The sequence below is a fragment of the Falco peregrinus genome, chromosome 1, assembly GCF_023634155.1.
Source record: "Falco peregrinus isolate bFalPer1 chromosome 1, bFalPer1.pri, whole genome shotgun sequence".
In the NCBI taxonomy this organism is placed as follows: domain Eukaryota; kingdom Metazoa; phylum Chordata; class Aves; order Falconiformes; family Falconidae; genus Falco; species Falco peregrinus.
In genome coordinates, this window is record NC_073721.1 from 26,526,621 (window position 1) to 26,546,472 (window position 19,852).

The 19,852-nt window shown below is 41.6% G+C and overlaps 2 protein-coding genes across 2 annotated transcripts; one reads left to right on the forward strand and one right to left on the reverse strand.

Moving 5' to 3' along the window:
• Positions 1 to 216: 216 nt before the first annotated feature.
• On the forward strand, positions 217 to 7,608 carry RBP4 (retinol binding protein 4). Its single transcript, XM_013300437.3, has 6 exons — positions 217 to 319; positions 492 to 627; positions 1,268 to 1,404; positions 1,563 to 1,669; positions 3,347 to 3,559; positions 7,405 to 7,608. The coding sequence occupies exons 2-6, from the start codon at positions 499 to 501 to the stop codon at positions 7,416 to 7,418; spliced, it is 600 nt and encodes a 199-aa protein (XP_013155891.3). The 5' UTR covers positions 217 to 319; positions 492 to 498; the 3' UTR covers positions 7,419 to 7,608.
• FFAR4 (free fatty acid receptor 4) lies at positions 7,511 to 14,237 on the reverse strand. The gene is made up of 3 exons (XM_005238930.3): positions 13,685 to 14,237; positions 12,851 to 12,979; positions 7,511 to 9,047 (listed from the first exon to the last, which is right to left on the reverse strand). Exons 1-3 carry the CDS (start codon positions 14,216 to 14,218, stop codon positions 8,640 to 8,642), a joined length of 1,071 nt encoding a protein of 356 aa, XP_005238987.2. The 5' UTR covers positions 14,219 to 14,237; the 3' UTR covers positions 7,511 to 8,639.
• Between the last annotated feature and the right edge of the window lie 5,615 nt (positions 14,238 to 19,852).

A 19,852-nucleotide genomic window follows, 5' to 3' on the forward strand; every position in this document is an offset into this window, starting at 1 on the left:
ACATGTGCATACCCCTTCCCCAGGGTGTGAGTTCTGCCTTTGGGTTAGGAAAACCAAAGAGAGGCATTTGCTCTTAGTGCCTGCTTGCGTGCAGGTCAGGGTCAAAGACCACCTGAGCCCATGGGTATTACACAAGAGGCTGTTATGAAGGGGCCCCAGCCTGCAGCATGCATCAACCCACCTCCCTACTCCCCCTCCAATGCTAGCTTTGTACCTTGGCGGGGGGGGTTGCGAAAGCCCCAGGACTACATAAAGCATTCCCTGTCTGCCACTGCCATCAACACTTGCCATCAAGAGGCTACAGGAACGGCCACTGTCTGTAAGCGATCCTGCTGTGGTGGGCTGGGGACAACTGGTGCATTGCCTGCACATGCATCAGGGAAAGCTGCACGATGCCCTGGGGACCTGTCAGGGCAGCCTTCCTCACTTCCTCACTTGTGTGACAGAGTCTTTTTCTGATGCTATTCTCTGTTTGTTTGCTGTTGCTGCAGGGACAGGATGGCCCACAAGGAGAGAGCTCTGCCCTGGCTGCTGCTACTGGCACTGGCCTTGCTGGGCAGCAGCATGGCGGAGCGGGACTGCCGAGTAAGCAGCTTCAAAGTCAAGGAGAACTTCGACAAGACCAGGGTAAATCTTTCTCTCCTGGATCTGTGTTGTCTTGCTTGGCTCATCTTCGCAGACTATAAAATCTGGCATTCAGTAGCACCAGTGTGTTCACATTTTCACTCAGAGTCACAGACTGCAATGCTGGGAAACAGCAGAAGTGTGTGATGTTGTCCACATCTCCACAGATGCTGGATCCTGATGGATCTGGTAAAGGAATACTGCAGAAACTGAGGTTTAGCAGACCAGTCTCAAACTGTATGGTCTAAACAAAAGGAGTATAGTGACTTGGTTGTGTCTATGCAAAACTAATACTCTGGTGTTTTCAGACCAATGCAAGGAAAAACATTTATACATAGATCTGTCAAGATCTGCCAGTTGTTACCCTCTTTCCACCAAATTTTGTATTCTAAATACTGGAGAACTGCAGATACAAATAAGATACCAAAAAATATCAATTATTTCATGAACCCGGGCTCCACTAGGACATATTGCCAGGTTTATGCTGTTGGAACACCTAGATTCGTTTCTCAGGTGCAGCTTTGAGGTATGGTATCAAAGATCTGCATGTCCTCCCCTCTGTTGTCTCCCCTAGTTTGTGATGTCTATTTGTAATGTTTTCATACTTCTAGGTCTAACTGCAGCCTTTCTTATTTCCTTGCAGTACAGTGGCACCTGGTATGCCATGGCAAAAAAAGATCCTGAGGGGCTGTTTCTGCAGGACAACGTGGTAGCCCAGTTCACTGTAGATGAGAATGGACAAATGAGTGCCACTGCAAAGGGCAGAGTCAGACTCTTTAAGTAAGTTCTTGCAATCTTCCTCTTGTTCCATTTCACTAAGTTCTTGCTTCACTTACTGGTTTTCTAATCCTACATGCCATGCTTGTACTAGTGACACAGTCACACTGAATCTGTGCTGCGGGGTTTGAATGTGGTGTTTTCATTCTCTCTGGCAACAGTAACTGGGATGTCTGTGCTGACATGATTGGCTCTTTCACTGACACAGAGGATCCTGCCAAGTTCAAGATGAAGTACTGGGGTGTCGCCTCTTTTCTGCAGAAAGGAAGTGAGTATCTAGCTAAAGAAGATGCAGAACTACTTGGAAGACCAGTTATGTTGTATGTCCATGCTGGGGAAGGAAAAAGTAGTGTTGGGTTTCTTAAACACACTTAAACCACATAATAACTATCATACAGCAACACCTTAATGCGAACAAAGTAATAACTATTTTTTATATAGCTTTCTTTTATATTGGTTTTCTTTAAACAAGTGAATACCAGGCATTTGTGTATCTTTGTGTTTCTTTTGTCTGTTACCCAACAATATAATTGAAGATCACTGTTTGGAAAGAAAGTAAAGGCAGATGAAGTACTTGAAGTCTTGTTTTGGTTCAGAACTCAGTTACTAGATGCTTCTGTTCCCTCTGAGAAGCCTAGTGTCAGACTTGGCTGAGCAGGGAAGAGGATTTTGCAACTGTTATTTTGCTTGATCTGGTGTCAGCAAATGTAGAGATTTTTCTGTTTTAAGAAACAAATATGATCCAATATATATATATATATTAATCTTTTCCTGTCACCTGTCCCACCCTATGCAAAATTAGTTTATTGAGCCAAGTAGAGATTCAGACACTTGTAGCTCAAGACTCTTCCATTGATTGTTTCCAAGAGAAGCAGGTGGAATCTGAAAGTGATTTGAGCTACATTTTCTCCAAAGACATATTTACAAAGAATACTTTGGATGCCACTTGCCCTTGAATTGTTGCCAAGTCTCCTCACAACATGCTGCTGAATGTTCATGGATATTTCAGATTGCTGGCTGACACTAGACTGTACTTTTCTAAAAACTGTGGACCCTGCCCACAGGAGAGACAGGGAAGAGAACATACAGTGTTCACTTCACCAGCACAGTCATAGTGCAAGGGAGGGAGAGGAAGGTGCAGAGATGACACTTTTTTCTGCAAACAGCTGCATTCGCTTCTGGTACCACAGGGTGTCTTTGTGACCAGGTATTTATCAGATTACCTAGCTAAATAGTTAAGAATTCTCTGAAATTGTAACTATGTTTTGAAAGGAGGGTTATGATCGAGCTTGTAGGAAATATATTTCCAACACACATAGAAACTGCATGATAATCCTTTTCCTTAGGAATACAGTTTAAGTAACATCCCCGGTAGGGAAATAGTTATGGTTTGAGTAACCTGGAGCACGATCAAGAGTACATTTAACTCCCCTATTTGTTTTTTTAACTATTTTCTGTGTGACTGTTCCCCTTTTTTGGTTAAAATAAGAATACTTTCTTTGTACTTCATGTTACCTACTGTAATACAGAGGTTTTTTGTGCTTATTGCCACATTTTATAATGATGTTCAGGCATGGATTTACAAGGCATTTATTAGCACTTCTTCATGCTGCTCTTGTTCTGTGCCCATGTTAGAGGAGAAGCAGTTGTGCCAACCATTTCCTCTTCTCTCCATCACTGTTGCTGATAAATATGCTCATTTTCTTTAAAACAAACAAACAAACAAAAAAAAACCAAACAAAAAACCCCAAAAAACAAAAAACAAAGCTCCCCAAAAATGGAATCAAATACTGGACACAGGAATAAACTAAGCCAATCTGTTATCATTTATACCAATCTTCATTCTACTGTTTTCTTTATAGAGTTATGGCAGCAATCTATTTTGATTTACTAGATTTTCCTTGTGTCTCTAACACCTTTGCTGCTTTGCTATGGTTTCTTCCAGATGATGATCACTGGGTGGTGGACACAGATTATGATACATATGCTCTTCACTACTCCTGCCGCCAGCTAAATGAAGATGGCACTTGTGCTGACAGCTATTCCTTTGTGTTCTCCCGGGACCCCAAGGGATTGCCTCCAGAGGCACAAAAAATTATCAGACAAAGGCAGATAGACCTCTGCTTGGACAGAAAATACAGAGTTATCATTCATAACGGTAAGAACATTTTTTTCTGAAAAAATTTATTTCAAGTTTTAATGACTAAAGCACTGGGAGTCTCTTGCTCATTAAATAGCAAATGCATGAAGTTTTTTACTTAGTGGCTGTAACATTGTCTTGAAAATTGGAGCTTGTAGGAAATGATTTCCAACTTTTACTTACCTTATCTGAAGGAGAGGTAAGGTATATAGCTTTTTATGCAGCATATCACATCAGCTGAAACAATAATTAGAGGAAGCTGTAAAACAATTAAATCAATGTATATGAGTAAACATAGTAAGGATAAACTTCATAGTAGCTGTAAAAAGAAATTGTGTCTCTAATCAGAACTCTGCCTTTCTCAACAAAATACCTGTTGAAGGGAATAGAATGCACTCTTTGAAAAAATTTTCATAAAAGGCTGTTAAGGAAAATCAGAAGCCTTGGAAAGGATACCTTATAGCAGACCTTTTCTCACAGGTCCTCATGCCAACCATTTCACAAAGGGTTGTGGAAGAGGGACATATCCCTCATGCTGGATGTATAACCCTATCTTGAGTCATATAGTCAGGCTGAGCTTGCAACACAGGGAAGGATACAGATTAGCTCACTTGTGCTCAAGTATATTAGAAAAGGCCAAATGATGATTTATGCTACTTTCATCAATGACCTAAAAGAAAATGTAATATACTTACTGATAAAGATTACACCCACAGTGGGAAGAGTAAAGAACAAAAAAGACAGATCAGAATATTTAGGACAAATAAAATAGTAGTGTGCCCGTCCCTACACCCCCACCCCACCCCCACCCCTTCTGGAAGACACGGTATCTACAGAAGACTTGACTGGTGCATCAGCTGAGTGTGAACTCCCAATGTAATGCTGTGGCCAAAATAGTTAATGTGATTCTTGGATGCATAAACCAAGGATGCAAAAAGATGAGTTTACAGGCTCATATGAGACTGTTTGTGCTTAGCACAGATCTGCTTGCTATGTCACATTTGATGGTAATCATAATTGGAAAGGGTACTGAGGATTAATTAGGAGTTTCAAAGAAGAGCAGAGAAACCTATTGAAAGTTGGTAAAAAGTGTCCTCTAGAGTTCTTCAAAGATCTTGATCTTTTCTCATCAGAAACAAGTTAAAGGCTGACCTGAGCAAAGTCTGTACTTGCCCACACAAGCAACGGGAGTTGGATAATAAAGGACTTGCAAACATAGGAATAATAAATTAAAATGGATGGAACTTTAAACTGGAAACATTAAGAGAAGAAATAAATAGCCATTTGTTTAACTCCAAAGGTCATTAACCTTTGGAACAGTTTACCGAGAGCTGTTGTATTTCCTCATCACTGAAATCTGTAAATCAAGATTAAAGGCTTTTCTAAATGACATGTTAGAAGAAACTGGGATTGACTGAAGGAACTTTCATGTATTATAAAGAAAGTCAGAACAGAGGAGCACAATCAGCTCTTGTGGCTCTATTACCTGTTCATCTAATCTATAAACAGAGAGCAATATATTGCTGTACTGTAAAGTAGGTATGCTGATAACAGGGTGACTGAAAGATCTGCTAAGGTGGGTGGTGTTTAGAATACTGATCAGTGACCTGGAAAAAGTGCCTGGCAACAATGAAAATAAAAATTTGGTCTTGAATGAGAATTTGCAGGCAACATAAAAGACAGCTGAGATTTAAGGCAGTCAGGACCAAGAGATGTCATAAATGCAAATTAAATTGGCTTTTGTGAATGATGTGTATGATTGCATAAAGGGTAGGATAGAAAAGAAACAATGTCATTATATAAATTGATGACACTTTCTTGTTTTGAATGCTGAATTCACTGCTCTTCAAAAGAAGTACAGCAAGAAAAAAATTTCTGAAGATGAGAAAACAAAATAATGAGACGATTTGGGATGTTTTGATATTAAATCTAAGATAAAGTGTAGACATACAGCTGTTGTGCTGTGGCTTTGAGGAGTGTGTATTATGGTGGTTCCTTGCATTTCTGTCAAACCCAGAGAAAGTACTATCCTGCTGTAAAATCAGGATATTGGGCTAGTCCAAGTATTGGTCTAATTCAGCATGGTGGAATCTGTGTTTCAATTATTTCTACACTATGAGGCTTGCAAGGCAATAAATGTATTGTCAATCTTTGCAAGAAAGTATACACCAAAAAATTAAATATTTTCATTTATTCATAATTTGTGATACTTTTTTTAGTATCTCAGAACTTTTATATAATAGAATGCTTTTCACAGAATATAGAACCAATAGTGTATTTTAAAAATAAAAGCTCAGAATGTCTTTTGGAAGTTCAGCCTTAAATATTGACTTCCTAACCTTAATTTAAAAGTTGATCATGCTGCCTTTAGCTTGTTACAGAAATATCAAATCTACCAAGTTGCACTGCATGCTGTATTCTTTGTCTGCTATCATGATTTATATTCAGATGTTAGGTGTTGAGTGCAGTGTCTGGCAAGATTGTGTGAGTTCTATACTGTTTGTAAATGAAAAATAGTAGCCCAGGTCCTTAACGTTGTCTGCTTTTTATTGAGGATTATGCCAGAATTTATATTTATGAGCCCAGCACCAAAGTATAAATGGAACTTAAAGCCAGCAATTTGCATTTCCCCCTTACTGTGAGCAGGATCTGTAATTACCATAGCGTTAGTTGATTCTAAATTCTTCAGTATCACTAAGCCAAAGTTCCTGCAAAGCAAGTACATTGGGGAATGAAAAAATGATTGTGAACTAAATCGAAAAAAAAAATCATTGAAAGCTTTATATCAGGAACTCTTACAAAATTAACTTAATTCTTTATGTGTGGATTGGAAGCCTTGCTACTTTAGTTTTAATTCTGCTATTAAGAGCTACAGAATTAGTACCAAAAAAAGTCAACTTCAGTTGTCTGTACTGACCTGCATTCCACTGTTATTGTAAAATTCTGAGTAACATTAATAGATGCTGTGAGAATAGGCTTGTGCCTGTTTCTAATTGTACATAATCTGCTTATGTTTTGAAGCTAACATTTTTCCCCACAAAGATTTTTCATTAGGTTTTTAACTCTGTGCTCAAATTAAGTTAAAAAAAAAAAACCAACACAACCCTAATAGATGTACAAAGCTTACCCTGATGGAAAAAAAAAATGTTAAAACTCTGTTCTTTGTATACTGGCTTTTTAAAGCAAAAGAGAAGCCTAGGAAATTACAAGTTTCTTGGTGGTAACTCACATCACATTTCTGATGGTACCTCCTTTCTAAATATGTATCAAGCTATGATACACTTAGTCTTTCAGAGTAATAGCTGAAGTTGCTTTAAGTTATGCAGTGTGAGTGTGGATATCACAGTGGGACTACTTGTAAATACAATACAATGTCATGCTAGTACAGTTGAAAGCTGAATCTGCTGTTAGCATTTAATAGAAGCAGAAATTGTGAATTAAAGAGTGGTATAGCCCCTCAGCTGACTTACTATTGCCATTGGAACTTTTGGAGGTCAGGAGATTCTTATTTTGTTGAAAGATGTTCTTAAATTAATATTTTTTGAAAGCAAATAATTTGAAGCTTGTTAAAGTAAATATATAACTCTTCTATCTCTGATCTATCCAGTACCCTGTTTGCCAAAGTATTAAAATGCTCAGGACAGGTGTAACAGATTGGAGGAATTTCTGTTTTGTTCTGTGTTGAACATTCTTTGGAATTATAAAGGTATTGGCATTATCATTACAAGTGAAACAGACTGCTGGACTCAAGAGCATTTTAAAGAAATTAGATATCTATTAATTTTAAATTTGGTGAAAGTTTGTATATTTTAATGTTGTTTAGTGTAGTTGAAAAACAAAATTTTGTTCTTTGTGTGTTTCAGGATTTTGCTCTTAAGGAGATCCAAACTATGGAAAGAAACCATGTAACAGCACCATGGATGTAAAGTTAACACACTAATCTGGTGTTCTCTTGAAAACCTTTTAAACAGCTTCATTTAGATTTTGAGTATATTTATCTGAGCTGTGTAGCTCACCTTGTTAACAAACCAATGAAACATTTTAATAAATTTGGGGATTACAGGGGATGCAAATTGTTTGTATGCAAATCTGTACATATGTAGACATTGGTTTTATTAGTAGACTGTTATCTTAATGCACTGTTTTGAATTGGTGACAGATGGTGATAACTAAGAATTCAATCTTCCTTTTTTTAGCAGTTTCATTTCTGACTAAAACAGTTTTAATTAAAAAAAAAAAAATACATGTATTTTAATTTCTTTTCAAATACAATGTCATCTTTTTTCTAGGAAATACTGGGAATTATTCCCCATAGCATTTTAGAAAGGAGGAATTTCAGTGACCCTATATATCATGCATTAACTTTATTATATGACTACTGAAGACATAAAAATAAGCATCTTTTTACAAGAACTATTTTACACATGACAAATAAACATTTATTTATTCATTCATTATTTATAAATTAACAGGCATTATGTCCATATTTTTGAGATGGAGCCAAACTGGTCATTCACTTGGTGATAATACATGTTTATCATCTTGTTTCCTACACGAAATTGATTAGTCTGCTTACAAACCTATGTTCAGCCAGTCAGTTATCTAAGTGTATAATCAAGTGCCTTTTTTAAATGGAATTAAAATAAAGAGCAGATACTTTCTAAGGATGTACCTTTTCACTAGAAAGTTGATCTCTCTTACTTAGTAGAAAATAAGTACAAATGGATGAGGTGCCCTTTTGATATAGATTCACTGTAACTTCATTAATGACGTTTATTCCAGCTGAAAATGTATCCTCACAGATATTAATGCATCTGGTAGGTACTTATTTCAACTATTTTACATTCACCAAGTTCACTGCCACATTCCTATTTCTTTAAGTGTAAGTGGAGAATTCAACCCATTGGATTAAATTGTCCGAATCTTACTGAGGCAAAGCAGTGAAGTCAAGAGAATTTTACCTGCAGGAATTAAAAACACAGATTTAGCTTTTTTTTTTCCTTCTCTGGCATGTAATACTATAACACAATGACCTATTCAACCTGGGATAGTGTAGACATTAACATCCAAAGCGTGGTACAGATCTGACTTTAAATAATTATTGGGTAATGAAATACAAATTTGGTTGTTCATGGTTACTTCTTCTTGCAGTGGTTTCTGTACCAGCCCCATGCCTTACAGGGTTCCCTGTACAACAGAGAAAAATTTCCTGACATTTACGTCTGAAATGGGTAACATTATACAAAATTGGATTGACAGCAGAGTTGGCAAAAGTGAATAACACTATCCAGAAGAAAACTGATGGCAAAATATTTAGATCTTGTTTGTAATTCTGGACTAAAATTAAAAGAATAATTATTATAATTGGACTCCACATGATGAAGAAAGAAACCATCAACACAAAGAGGGCTCGGAACAGTTTGTAGTCTTGCTGGGAAACACGCATCTGATGATTTTCTGAGTAGGCTAAACCAGCATTTAAACTTCTTCTTGATGCTTTTGTAATCTGCAGTTAAAGAGAAGAAAGTAACTTTCATTGAAAACCTAGAAGAATTATTAACACATTTTTACACGTGCAAAAGTAGATCTTGGCACATTACATTTCTGTTTTGAAAAGTGACTACAAAGAAGGCATTGCAGAATTCCACTTTTACTTTTTGTCAGTGGTTCCATTTCAAACATTCACACTTCACTAGAAATTTTTTCCTCTCAGCAGTGAACTCACCTCAACACTAGTCAAGCTAGTTGTTCTCCTCACGGCTCTTGGCCAGCCATAAATACTTTTCAGCGTAAAACAGAGCCTTAATTACTCATGAAATCCCATTAACTTCAAATTATGGCCTCATTTGTTCTATATAAATAAACCCATTGATTTTTTTCACAAATGCAAACTGGAACATAGTTAACAATCCTGTTGATGTGCAAGAAGGAACACAATGCAATTGTCTTACGGCCATGCTGATATTGTATGGTCCGTATTAGAAGGAGCATGAATTTAATAGAGTAACTAAATCATGATTTAAAACATATCTTAAAAACATATATCTTATAAAACATAAAACATGAAACATATATGTTTTAAATGTGAATGGGATTTTGCTTTAAGTTTTGTGTAAACTTTTAGTTTTTCAGTCAGTAATCAGAATTGCTTTCTATGAAGTAACGTGAAATCTTATGGGTCCTTTTACCACTATGAAAATCTTGTAAAAGTACTGTCTGATAGAATAAACTAGACTATGGGTAGTTTGAGAATCTAGTATTCGTAGGTGTGAATCATCTGTCATTAGGTAGAATACTGAATCCCAATGGCTTGCAGAAAACTCTAAATCTCATGCTCCGCATCCCTGTCTTCACTGAAGTTGCTATGGCACTATGAATATTATGCATATCTGATGCAAATAAAATAAACCTGAAATATTTAGCAAGCATTTACGTTAAAAAATTGAGATGCCATTAACCCCCTGCATGGGTAAAGAAGGGGTATTTTCAAAAGCCTGGATCAATTTGGTGTGTAAGTGGGAAAGTCAAAAGGCAGGAAAGACAAAAGACTTTTCCTGCCACTTGTATGTGTGACATTTCCCTTTAGCAGTAACTATAGGAAGGGTAACACTGGTACTAGTAATAGTTAATAGCCTCCTGGTTCAGGTAAGGATGAAAATTGTTATATATACATTGAATAATTTGTCACTCTTTCTGCAGTTTTCTGAACTTGTCACAGAGATAGATGGCCTAGAATAAATATTCATTAAGAACCCAGACATCTACCAAAGATTTCAACAGAATGTAGGTGTATAAATCAAACCCTGTGATTCAAAAATGGGCTTCTCAGCACCTGCTGAGCCTGAGGAGACAGTCTCACTAGCTGTCTCCCTGATTTAAAAGGGGCAGAGAATTCTGAGGTTTTGAGCACATAAAACTATTCCAGCCTGATCATCTGCTGCTGTATCCATCTCAAATCCAGAAACTAGGCCAATCTGATCCAACAGTTGTTCTCAGAGAGCACCTAACCTGTTTTAGTGAGAATGAAGTTCTCACAACATACAAAGGACTAATATCCACTTCTAATATAAAAGTGGAAAACCCAAGTTCTGCACCCTCCTCAGCCTCCACTCTCAAAACAGCTACAGAATGTGTCCTCAGATACCTTTGTGTCTGTCCCATATAAGCAACCTCCACCTTTTCTGCTGGAGCTGCACAGCCTAGAACTAAGAATGCAAGAATCGCCAGGATTGTGGTAAATAAGATGAAACTGCCATCTTAAGGAAATGCTCAACTGAAATGGGGTGGCAGTGATATGTTTTAGATCCCTTTCTGGTCTGCCTAGTATAAGGAATCTAGATACCTATCACGGGCATCTGGACCACACTCTGAGAAACAGGATCTTAGAAGTCATGTATATACAAGTAAGTAACTTCCAGAACATGAATGTCGTTACCGGTTCTAGCCTCTTAGATAAGTCTTGCCTGAGAAGGGGAATAGTGCAAAACCAAATAACTTAATTACAAATGATGGCTTCTAATCTGTCATTTTTGCCAGGGTTCTGGGAAGCGTTACATAAAATAATACTCAGTTTCAGATTAAATTGTAAAGTATACATTCGTAGAGTATAATTGTTAATAAATTTGAGGTCCTGTATCTGTAGTGAATCATCATCATCATAGATGCTGTGTTACTTGAATACACAAATGCTTTGAACTGCTGCCAACCACACTGAGCATCGTACTCTGTGTGCACTGGCATCAGGGAGCATTCTCACGAAGCGAGAGCGACTCTGCTCTTGGGAATGACTCGGGGATTAAGACATTCTCCAGCTGAGTTCTGGTTGCTTCCTGGAGAGCTGTGTAAAACAGAAGATTCAATTACAACAGATGGGATCCTGCTATGGGCCTCATTCCTTTTTCCATTCAGGAGAAATGGTAACATATCTTAGCATCTGTGTTACCACGTTGGAAAAGAAACGTGAGCATGGCAGCACGGGGCTGTCTTGTAATCTGGTATTCCAAACACTTTTTTTTACTTATAGCTCCCTATGTACTGTTTGTTTTCTGAATTTACTTCTTTTAATCTGCAAGGACAAGACCACCACCATGCCTATCCTGGTCCCTGACCAAGGACCGTGGCATTCCTTGCCCTGCATTTTTTTGCAGTTCTTTCAAAGGGCTGACTCTCCACTGAGTTACTGTATCTTTGCCTACAGCAAGTATGAGGCTGCAAACGGCAAGTGCATTACTTCACTAGAAGATGCATTTACCTCAAGGTCAAAATAAGCTTACAGAGTGTACAGAAAGTAACAACTGATGATTTTGACTGAGTTTAAGCCTGATCAATAGGCAAGTACACACAAAGCCCATATTCTAGGTCCTAGGTTCCTTAAAGCATCTATGTGCAGCTCCAGCGCGTGCACCCACAGCCCCTTGGTGCCCAGCATTTCATCAGTCAATTCCCTGCTCCATGACCTGCATATTTTGAGGTTCCCTTCCAAAATCTCTAATTTTCCTTATATACAGTATGAGAAGTTTAATTACCTAATGCAGGAATCAAGAACCTTGTGGAGGCAGTTGCTAAAACCCAGGTAGGCACGGCAGTGCCTAGTTTGAAGACTGGTAGCTCTTTCTCTGGTTTTGGAAGAGGAAGGGGTATGAAATAAGGAATTTAGATGACTAGTATCATGCTTGCTAGAATATAGATTGAAACTCTGTGGTCTCTGGCATCTTGGCCTATATTTCAGCAGTTAAAAAACGTCCACTCAGAAAGAAAGTGTAAGCAGAGAGCTTAATTTACAGGTTTTGTCTGCAAAGTTTGAAATTGTGGAGGAATAAGTCTAATCTGAGGAGATCTGTGTACTAAAATTACATGCAGAAAATCAGTAAATGTAAAATGGGGTGGATTTTTTCAAATCCTGCCTCTCTGCTTTCTTACAAATCCCCTGTGACTCCAGAGTTTAGGCTCAAGGAAAGCAAAATATAGATTTTAGTTACTTCAGATACTTGACTCCTAACATTTAGAAGACTGACAGTCTTTAAATATGGATGGCACATAAATGGAGAAGCGTATTAAACACCGTACATAAATGAAGGCAAACTTGGTGTTGGGCTCCTAGTAATGTGCTGCTCAAGCACGTTCTTAGTTGAAATGTATCAGCTGCTATGCATAGGTTGAAGGGCCTCATTTTGTGTCACATACCACTCACTGAGCAAATTATGTCTATTGCCTTTAGGTATATTTGTATTCAGTGACAATACGTTGATGCCTACTGTGTTACTGTTTACTTCCCTTTGTTCTACAACAAAATTTAAGGGAAAAACATACCTGTAAGATTTTGGAATAACTGACGACAATGACTAATCCTGGTATTAGAAAGAAAACAACAACAAAGGTGACACCCCAAACTATTTCTCCTGCAATGCTGGGCCAAGCCAAGGTGCAAATCTGAATCTCCTGTTTGCAAAGAAAAAGAAGAAAATTCACATTGTGCCGCTATCTTTACTACGAAGTTGTGCTTATCTGTATGCCTACGGAGAACATGGCTGCAGATGAAACAAAAGCGTGTGGAAACTTGGCTACCCGAACAGAGCAGCAATGAATGTACGACTCCAGCGTTTGAAAAGCCTTTTACAAACAGAAAAGCCAATTACAAACAGATGTTGTCCCTAAATATTGCCATACGTTTCATATCAAATGCTACGGGCAGCTTGAAAATTGAAACTTTCAGACCTTAAACTTAACCGTGTACGTGAGTGGCACGTCGGGTGTAGCTCTGCGCGCCTTTCAAAACAGCAGGCAGAAAAACGTGTGTGTGACCACCCGGTGCCGGGGCTGCCGGCCGTGCCGCGCCGCGCCCCCAGGACACGGCCCCTCGGCAGGCGGAGGCGCTGCGGGGGCTCCCCGGGCCGCCCCGCGGGGCGCGCAGGGCCCCGGCCCTACCCGCCAAACGGGCCCGCGGGACGGGAGGGCGGCGGCAGCGGGCGCGGGTGCCCCGGGTGCCCTGCCGGGAGGGCTCCGGCCGCCCCGCCGGGCACGGCCCCCGCTCCCGCCCCGGGCTGCCCCGCAGCTGCCTCCCCTCGCTGAGGGCGGCGGTCGGGCCTCCCGCGCCCTGCCCCCGCTCCGGCCGCCCCCCGCCGCCTGCCCGGCGCTCGCCCTCACCTCGCCGCCGGCGGCGGGCAGCCGCACCACGGTGAAGAAGCAGCAGAGCGGGAGGGTGGCGAGGGCGGCGAAGCCCCAGATGAGGAGGAGGGCGGCGGCCAGCGCCTTGCGGCGGCGGCAGGCGGCGTGGCGCAGCTGGGCGATGCTGGCGACGCGCTCCAGGCTGACGGCCGACAGGGAGAGGATGACGACGGTGCCGCTGAGGCTCACCACGTAGAAGAGCATGTGGCAGACGACGTCGCCCAAGACCCAGGACTCGGTCCAGCGCACGACAGCAATGAAGGGGATGGCGGTGATAAAGAGCAGGTCGGCGCAGAAGAGGTTGAGGATGAGGCAGTTGGCAGCACGCAGCCGGCGCTGCCGCCGCGCCAGCAGGCAGATGCCCCAGATGTTTCCCACCAAGGCCAGCAGGAAGATGGAGGCCAGGGCAGATGACTCGCCGATGCGGAGGGCCGTCGCATTGTGGCCCCTGAAGTCAGAGAAGAAGGGGAAGAGAGTCCTGTTCTCCCCTGGTGTGCTCCTGGGTCCTGGCATGAGGGTGGCCGGCAGGCATGAGAGACCCACCGCAGGCGGCGGTGCCAGCCCTAGGGGAAGGGCTGCTATCCCAGCCACCACGGCGGCACACGGGGTGCCCTCCCGGCACAGAGCCGGGGGCTGGCTGCCATCCCCCTCCCTCTTTCTCCTGCCTGTGCTGCCGAGGGCTCGGCTGTGTCACCGAGGCAGTTTATGGCCCTCGCACTGGAGTGGAACAAGGAAGTGGGAGGGTAAACACGGTGCGCTCGCACGGAGGCGAGGCCGCTCTGTGTGAGGACGCAACGAGGGGCTGGGGGCGACTGGGGCTGCCTGACGCCTCCCCGGCCGGGCATGGGTTGGCGCTCTGGCACCTCTGTGCTGAGGGGCCTGGGCCGCGCCAGCTCCTCCAGGCCAGCCCTGGTCTGCTCTACAGGCCCCCGACCTGTCAGTGACTGGGGAGGCCGCCCAGGCCGCTCCCCTCTGCTGGGGGCACGTGCATGGCTTGGAACAGAGGGATGGCTGTCTGGCCGCTCAGAGCACTCCTCAGGAGCCTGGGATAGCCAGCACTGCTCTAAGGGAAAGAAAGAGGAATGTACCCATCGCCTCGTGTGTTGACAGCAGCATTTGGAGACAGCGGTCCTGTGCGCGGTTTGTGCTAACCGTGGTCTGGTGTGGAGGGGAAGCATCACTGCCATGATCTGGGGGATCCATTTACTAAGTTGATCCAGTCTTACACACCTGTGTTACAAGTTCTTGCTGAAGAAGCCTGGTAAATTAAGGCCTACCTAGCAAATACCATCTTTTCCCTGGACTTCAATTCCGGGAAGCAGTTGCTCAGTTTGTAAGTGAAAGCAGGCCTTTCGCTTCCGCTCTTCACGCCAGGTGATTTAGAAATGGACAGGGAGAGAGTGAAGGGCGTGAATCATCACAGATGAGCAGATAACGCCTCATAAAAGAAGGTAAAATGTTTTCATAAAGTAAGTAAACAGCTTTATAACTTCAGACAGCTCAGGATGAGTCTGTTTGACTCAGTGCCAGTGCAGGTGTTTCAGGGTGCAGTTACAGGCTTGCCGTGTGGAGCTGCACCTTTTGGTGAGGTGAGAGTTATTCCAAACCGGTGTGCCAGTGGGACCAGGTGACTGGCCAGTGCTCCTGTGGCACCCTGGGTGTGACCCTGCCACCCAACAGTTTATGCAATGGCATTAGCGGGGATTCCAGATTAGCGGGGATTCCAGAAACTCGGACCTTCTAAGGGGCGATCTCCTAATAAGGAATGACAAGAGTGAGATCTTCCCTGGACCGCTTCCCATGTCTTTGCCAGTGCGGAATTTACATTGATTTTAGTTAGCATGTTTTCTCTTGAGCTGTAAGTGGTTCTATTTATGCTGTCTCATCAAACGGAGTTTGCAGGGCAGCTGAAACAGGTGGATGACATGCTCCTACTAATTCCTGCCGATTTCTTTGACTGGATGAAATGTGGGCAGATTTGCTGTTAATTGGGTGGCTGCTATGGACTGTGAATTCAAATGAAGACAATAAGAAAGATTATTTTTTTGGCAGCCAGAAACACAAGTGACTGGCAAGTGTCTCAAAACACATATTTTATTCTACATCATTTGGTGGGAGAAAAAACTCTGTGCCTGTATTGCAAAACTTTCAGCAGATTTAATAGAACTACCGAGGATGATTATTTCTGTTTATGATGAAAGCTTGACACAACTAGCCATGATTTATGTTGGCTCTGCTATGCACTAATTCTATAAAACGATTAGCAAATCTTGAAACATAGCAAATACCTTGCAGTTGGCACAGCCTTCCAAGTCTTCAACTTTATACAAGCTGAAAAACTAGACCCGAAGTTCTGGGTAGCTGGCAGTAGTGATGATGTTGTCAGCTCTCTCAGTAGAGGCTGGGATTTGGGAAGGAGCCTTTATTAGAAGTCTGGATGTACCCGTGTGAAAACAGTGAAGTTGTTAACAGGATGGGAATGGGCGGGTGGGTGGGGGGGTGGGGGTGGGTGGGTGGGGGGGTGGCGGCAGCTGGAAATGGTAGCACAGATAAATGCAAATTGTCTTATGGATGAAGTCTTTAGCCCCTTTGGTGTTAGTGGAAAGTGAAATTAGAAACTGGACCTGTCAGTTCAGGGTAAAGTAAGTAAACACATTTGAAACAGAATAGAGGAAGGAAAATAGGGAGAGAAACACCCAAAGCAGCATTTTTGAAAATATGAAGTTGGTTTCAGTCAGGTAGGAAAGGAATGCCATGGAGGAACAGAAGGTTTGAAAATGAGACAGTGTGTGGAAGTAGCTGGATAGACTCTTGGTCTTCTTTAAAAAGGATCACCTTTAGCTTTGTGTGTCCTTAGGTATGAATGAGAACCTTACTTGCTTGGCATAAGCCTGTTTGCTCAGGAGAACCAAAGCAAAATGCTGCTTTTAGTATGCCATTAGTGAGTGAACTTCGCACTGCCCTGTGTACAAAATCCTGTGCCTGGGAACAGCAGAAGTGTGAAGAAACACGCACGTTTCTGTGGTGTTTTATCAAATGAATGGGAGCTCTTCACAGGAACAAAAACAGTCTAATTACTTATGGATCTAATGGATCCACTATCTAAAAAAAAATAGTTTTCCCTCCCATGAAGTACAAAAGCTGTATTTGCTGTTGGGTAGCTGCAATCATAGCAACCATCACAACGTGAAATCTGAGGAAGGGAGGAATCTTAACCTTGACAGAGCTACTCTGGCATTACTATAATAGGTGGATGCTGTGTGCAGTATATGTTCCACATGTGCTTATGACAAGGAAGTGATTAACAGAATGCTTGGAAACCTGCTACAATTGCTTAACCTATATCATTTTTTTCAACCTGTGTGCTCTGTCATGCTCAGAAGTGGTGAAACATGGAGTCAACTCAGATTTTATTGTTCTAGGTTAAATGAAAATTGCGGGGACCTCTGTGGAGCTGGTTAGCTAGCCTAGTGGGGAAAAATCTTGTTTCCTTTTTTGTGGGCTTTTTTCATCCTGAATGAAAGTCCGAGACTGCATTCTCTGTGGCAGATAAGGGCTGTGTTATAAGTCAAACTCTGTTTTTCATATTGTTCCCCTGACAGCCAAGAACTGTCATGACAGGTGGGCATAGTTCAGCTTATGTATAGACATATTCCCAGAGAGAGGGACCTCTTGGGCTAGGTGATTCTGGGAGATGGGGATTCTTGTTCCATTTGGACATGACCTAGTAAAGGCTTTTGCCTTATTTATGCATCCTCTTGCATGTGTATGGGTGTTTAAGTTTTTTGGGTCTATTTTCATGCACCTGTATCACAATAAGTAAATAGTACTGACTTCTGTAACAGATGTATTTAATGTTTGCTAAGTGATTTAAATTCATTGCATTAGAAATGTTGACTCTCTGTCTTCACAGAAGAGGTTCCAAGCTTGTATGTGACTCTAGCTGCATCTATATATAAGGGCTTTAGCGTAAGTTGCAACCAAGGTTAGCTTTTTATTTTAATTTTTGCTCTTATCATACTGCAGCTGTTCTGCTTCTAGGCACTATTAATTCTGTGCTTATAAGAAGTTATGCCATTGTAAGGTTTGCTTCAACTACAGATCTGTTTTGACTATTTTGTTTTTTAGGAAGTTTTCTAACTGCTTACCCACTATATACTTTAATATCAGTGAGCTGAAGCATTTATGTGAATATCCAAGGGACAATTTTAAACTTGTAGTGCAAATATAAATGCATGTTTGTCTTCACATAGTAGCAAGCTCCCCCACTCCAGTGTCCACTGAAAATACCACATGCTTCTATGGATCTGTGTGATTGTGCCAAAAACTAATCCATTTCTTCTGGGGAGTGAGCAAGTCAGTGTTCCTTCTAGAGAGTCTCATTTTCCTGTGGTCAGTATCCATCAGGGTGGCATGCTTCCTGGGATTTGTGCCAGTGGCACTGCAGTTTCAAGCTGTAGCAGCAGCATTGTTGACCAATGCCTCAGTCAGAAGCAGAGCTGCTGATAATTTTTTCAGTAGGTGTGCTTTCTAGTAAGAGCTGGATCAGTTTTTTTGTAAAGACCACCAGAAGTTCTGCCAACAGCAGCACTGAACAATTTCCTCATGACTTGTAGCAAGGGTGGAGGTTCTGTCTGAACCAAGTGCAAATGTGCGTACATAATCCATACAGCAGAGAATTCCCCTGGAAGGTCATGATGTCTGTTACGCCGCACACTAACCAAGCTTCACCAGGGTGACTCGGCTCCAGATAGACTGTTCTGATTAAATAAGGTTGTTTCTTAACAGTTTTAGATACTGTATTAAACTTAACATCTAGCCCATGGATTTAGGGAGTTTATCAGTGAATACAGGGTATCAGAACAGTTCATTTGGACATTGCAGGATCTAGTAGAACACTCACCAAGGACCTGAGACCCAGAGCAAAACTTACTTGGAGAATTATAGTCTAAGTGCCACTGGACTTTTACTGACTTTCAGGTGTCTATAAAGTTACTTACATACCTGCTGATGAGTTTTGATGCAGAGCCGTCAAAGCAACTACTACAAACAAAACTGGTCACCAACCTCTCTTGCTCATGAGATGTACTCAGACGTTCCCTGAACACATTGGCCCTCCAGGCTGCATGCAGTGCAGAGATCACAGGTGTCATAGTTTTCACTCATATTCAAGAACTCAGTGACTAGAGAATGCTTTTACTCAGGTTTAAAGAGAATCTGCTTGCTTGCTTTCCATGTCTCATCTTAGAAGAGTAACTTGTTGGGAGCAACAGGGGTTCTTCAGGTCAGAATTGGGATAAAAGCTTTACTTTTAAAAGTCGGGCACTTCTGAAATAAGGTCGAGTGCCTGTCTGCTGCAAAGAAAATCTGTCTGTATTAGAAGGCAAGGCTTGTTCTCAGCTAGTATTAACCTAGGGCTGGAGAAAGAAAAATCACTATTGCAACACCAATGAGAGAAAGTACAGATAAAGCTTTAAGTTCTGCTGTAAACCCTTCTGAGTTCCCAAGTGTAATGCTAAATCATGTTATTTCTCACACTGTTCATGTATTTCATTATCAGTGGCTGTTTGAAATGATTGATGAGATGTGACTTAGAGCTGCTCATAAACCGTGTCTGGAAGCATGGATGCCTCAAACACGGATGCCTCAATCAGGCTGTGTAGTTTTCTGTCTAATTGAATGAGATAATGGTGACCATATCACACTTGTTGCATTGATAAAACTTGCACTTCTGCTGATGCAGTGTGCTCATCCACCAGTTTTGAGTTGATGAGGGAAATTAAACCTGGTTGCACTTCTGTCAAGAAGCCAGCTGGAAATCACTATGATTAAGGTCCCAGGCTTGTTTCATACAGAATATTCTGAGGCACCTTATCTTGCTCTCTCTTTTTGAAACTGTTAATTCAGTATGAAGTGCTTGAACTTTTGGTTGGTCAGAGAGACAGCAAAATGAGTGTGTTCCTGACTACTGCTGGAGAGCTCTATTGCAGGTCTGAAGGGGGACTGGGTGTAAGGGGAGGTCTTACTTCATGGATATGTGTCCTGTTTGGAGTCTGCTTTTTTTGCAAGAAGAGACTCATTTGTCATAGGCAGCCAGTGCTAGAAGTGCATCTGTGCATCCTTAACAGCACCTCCTTTCTTTGCACC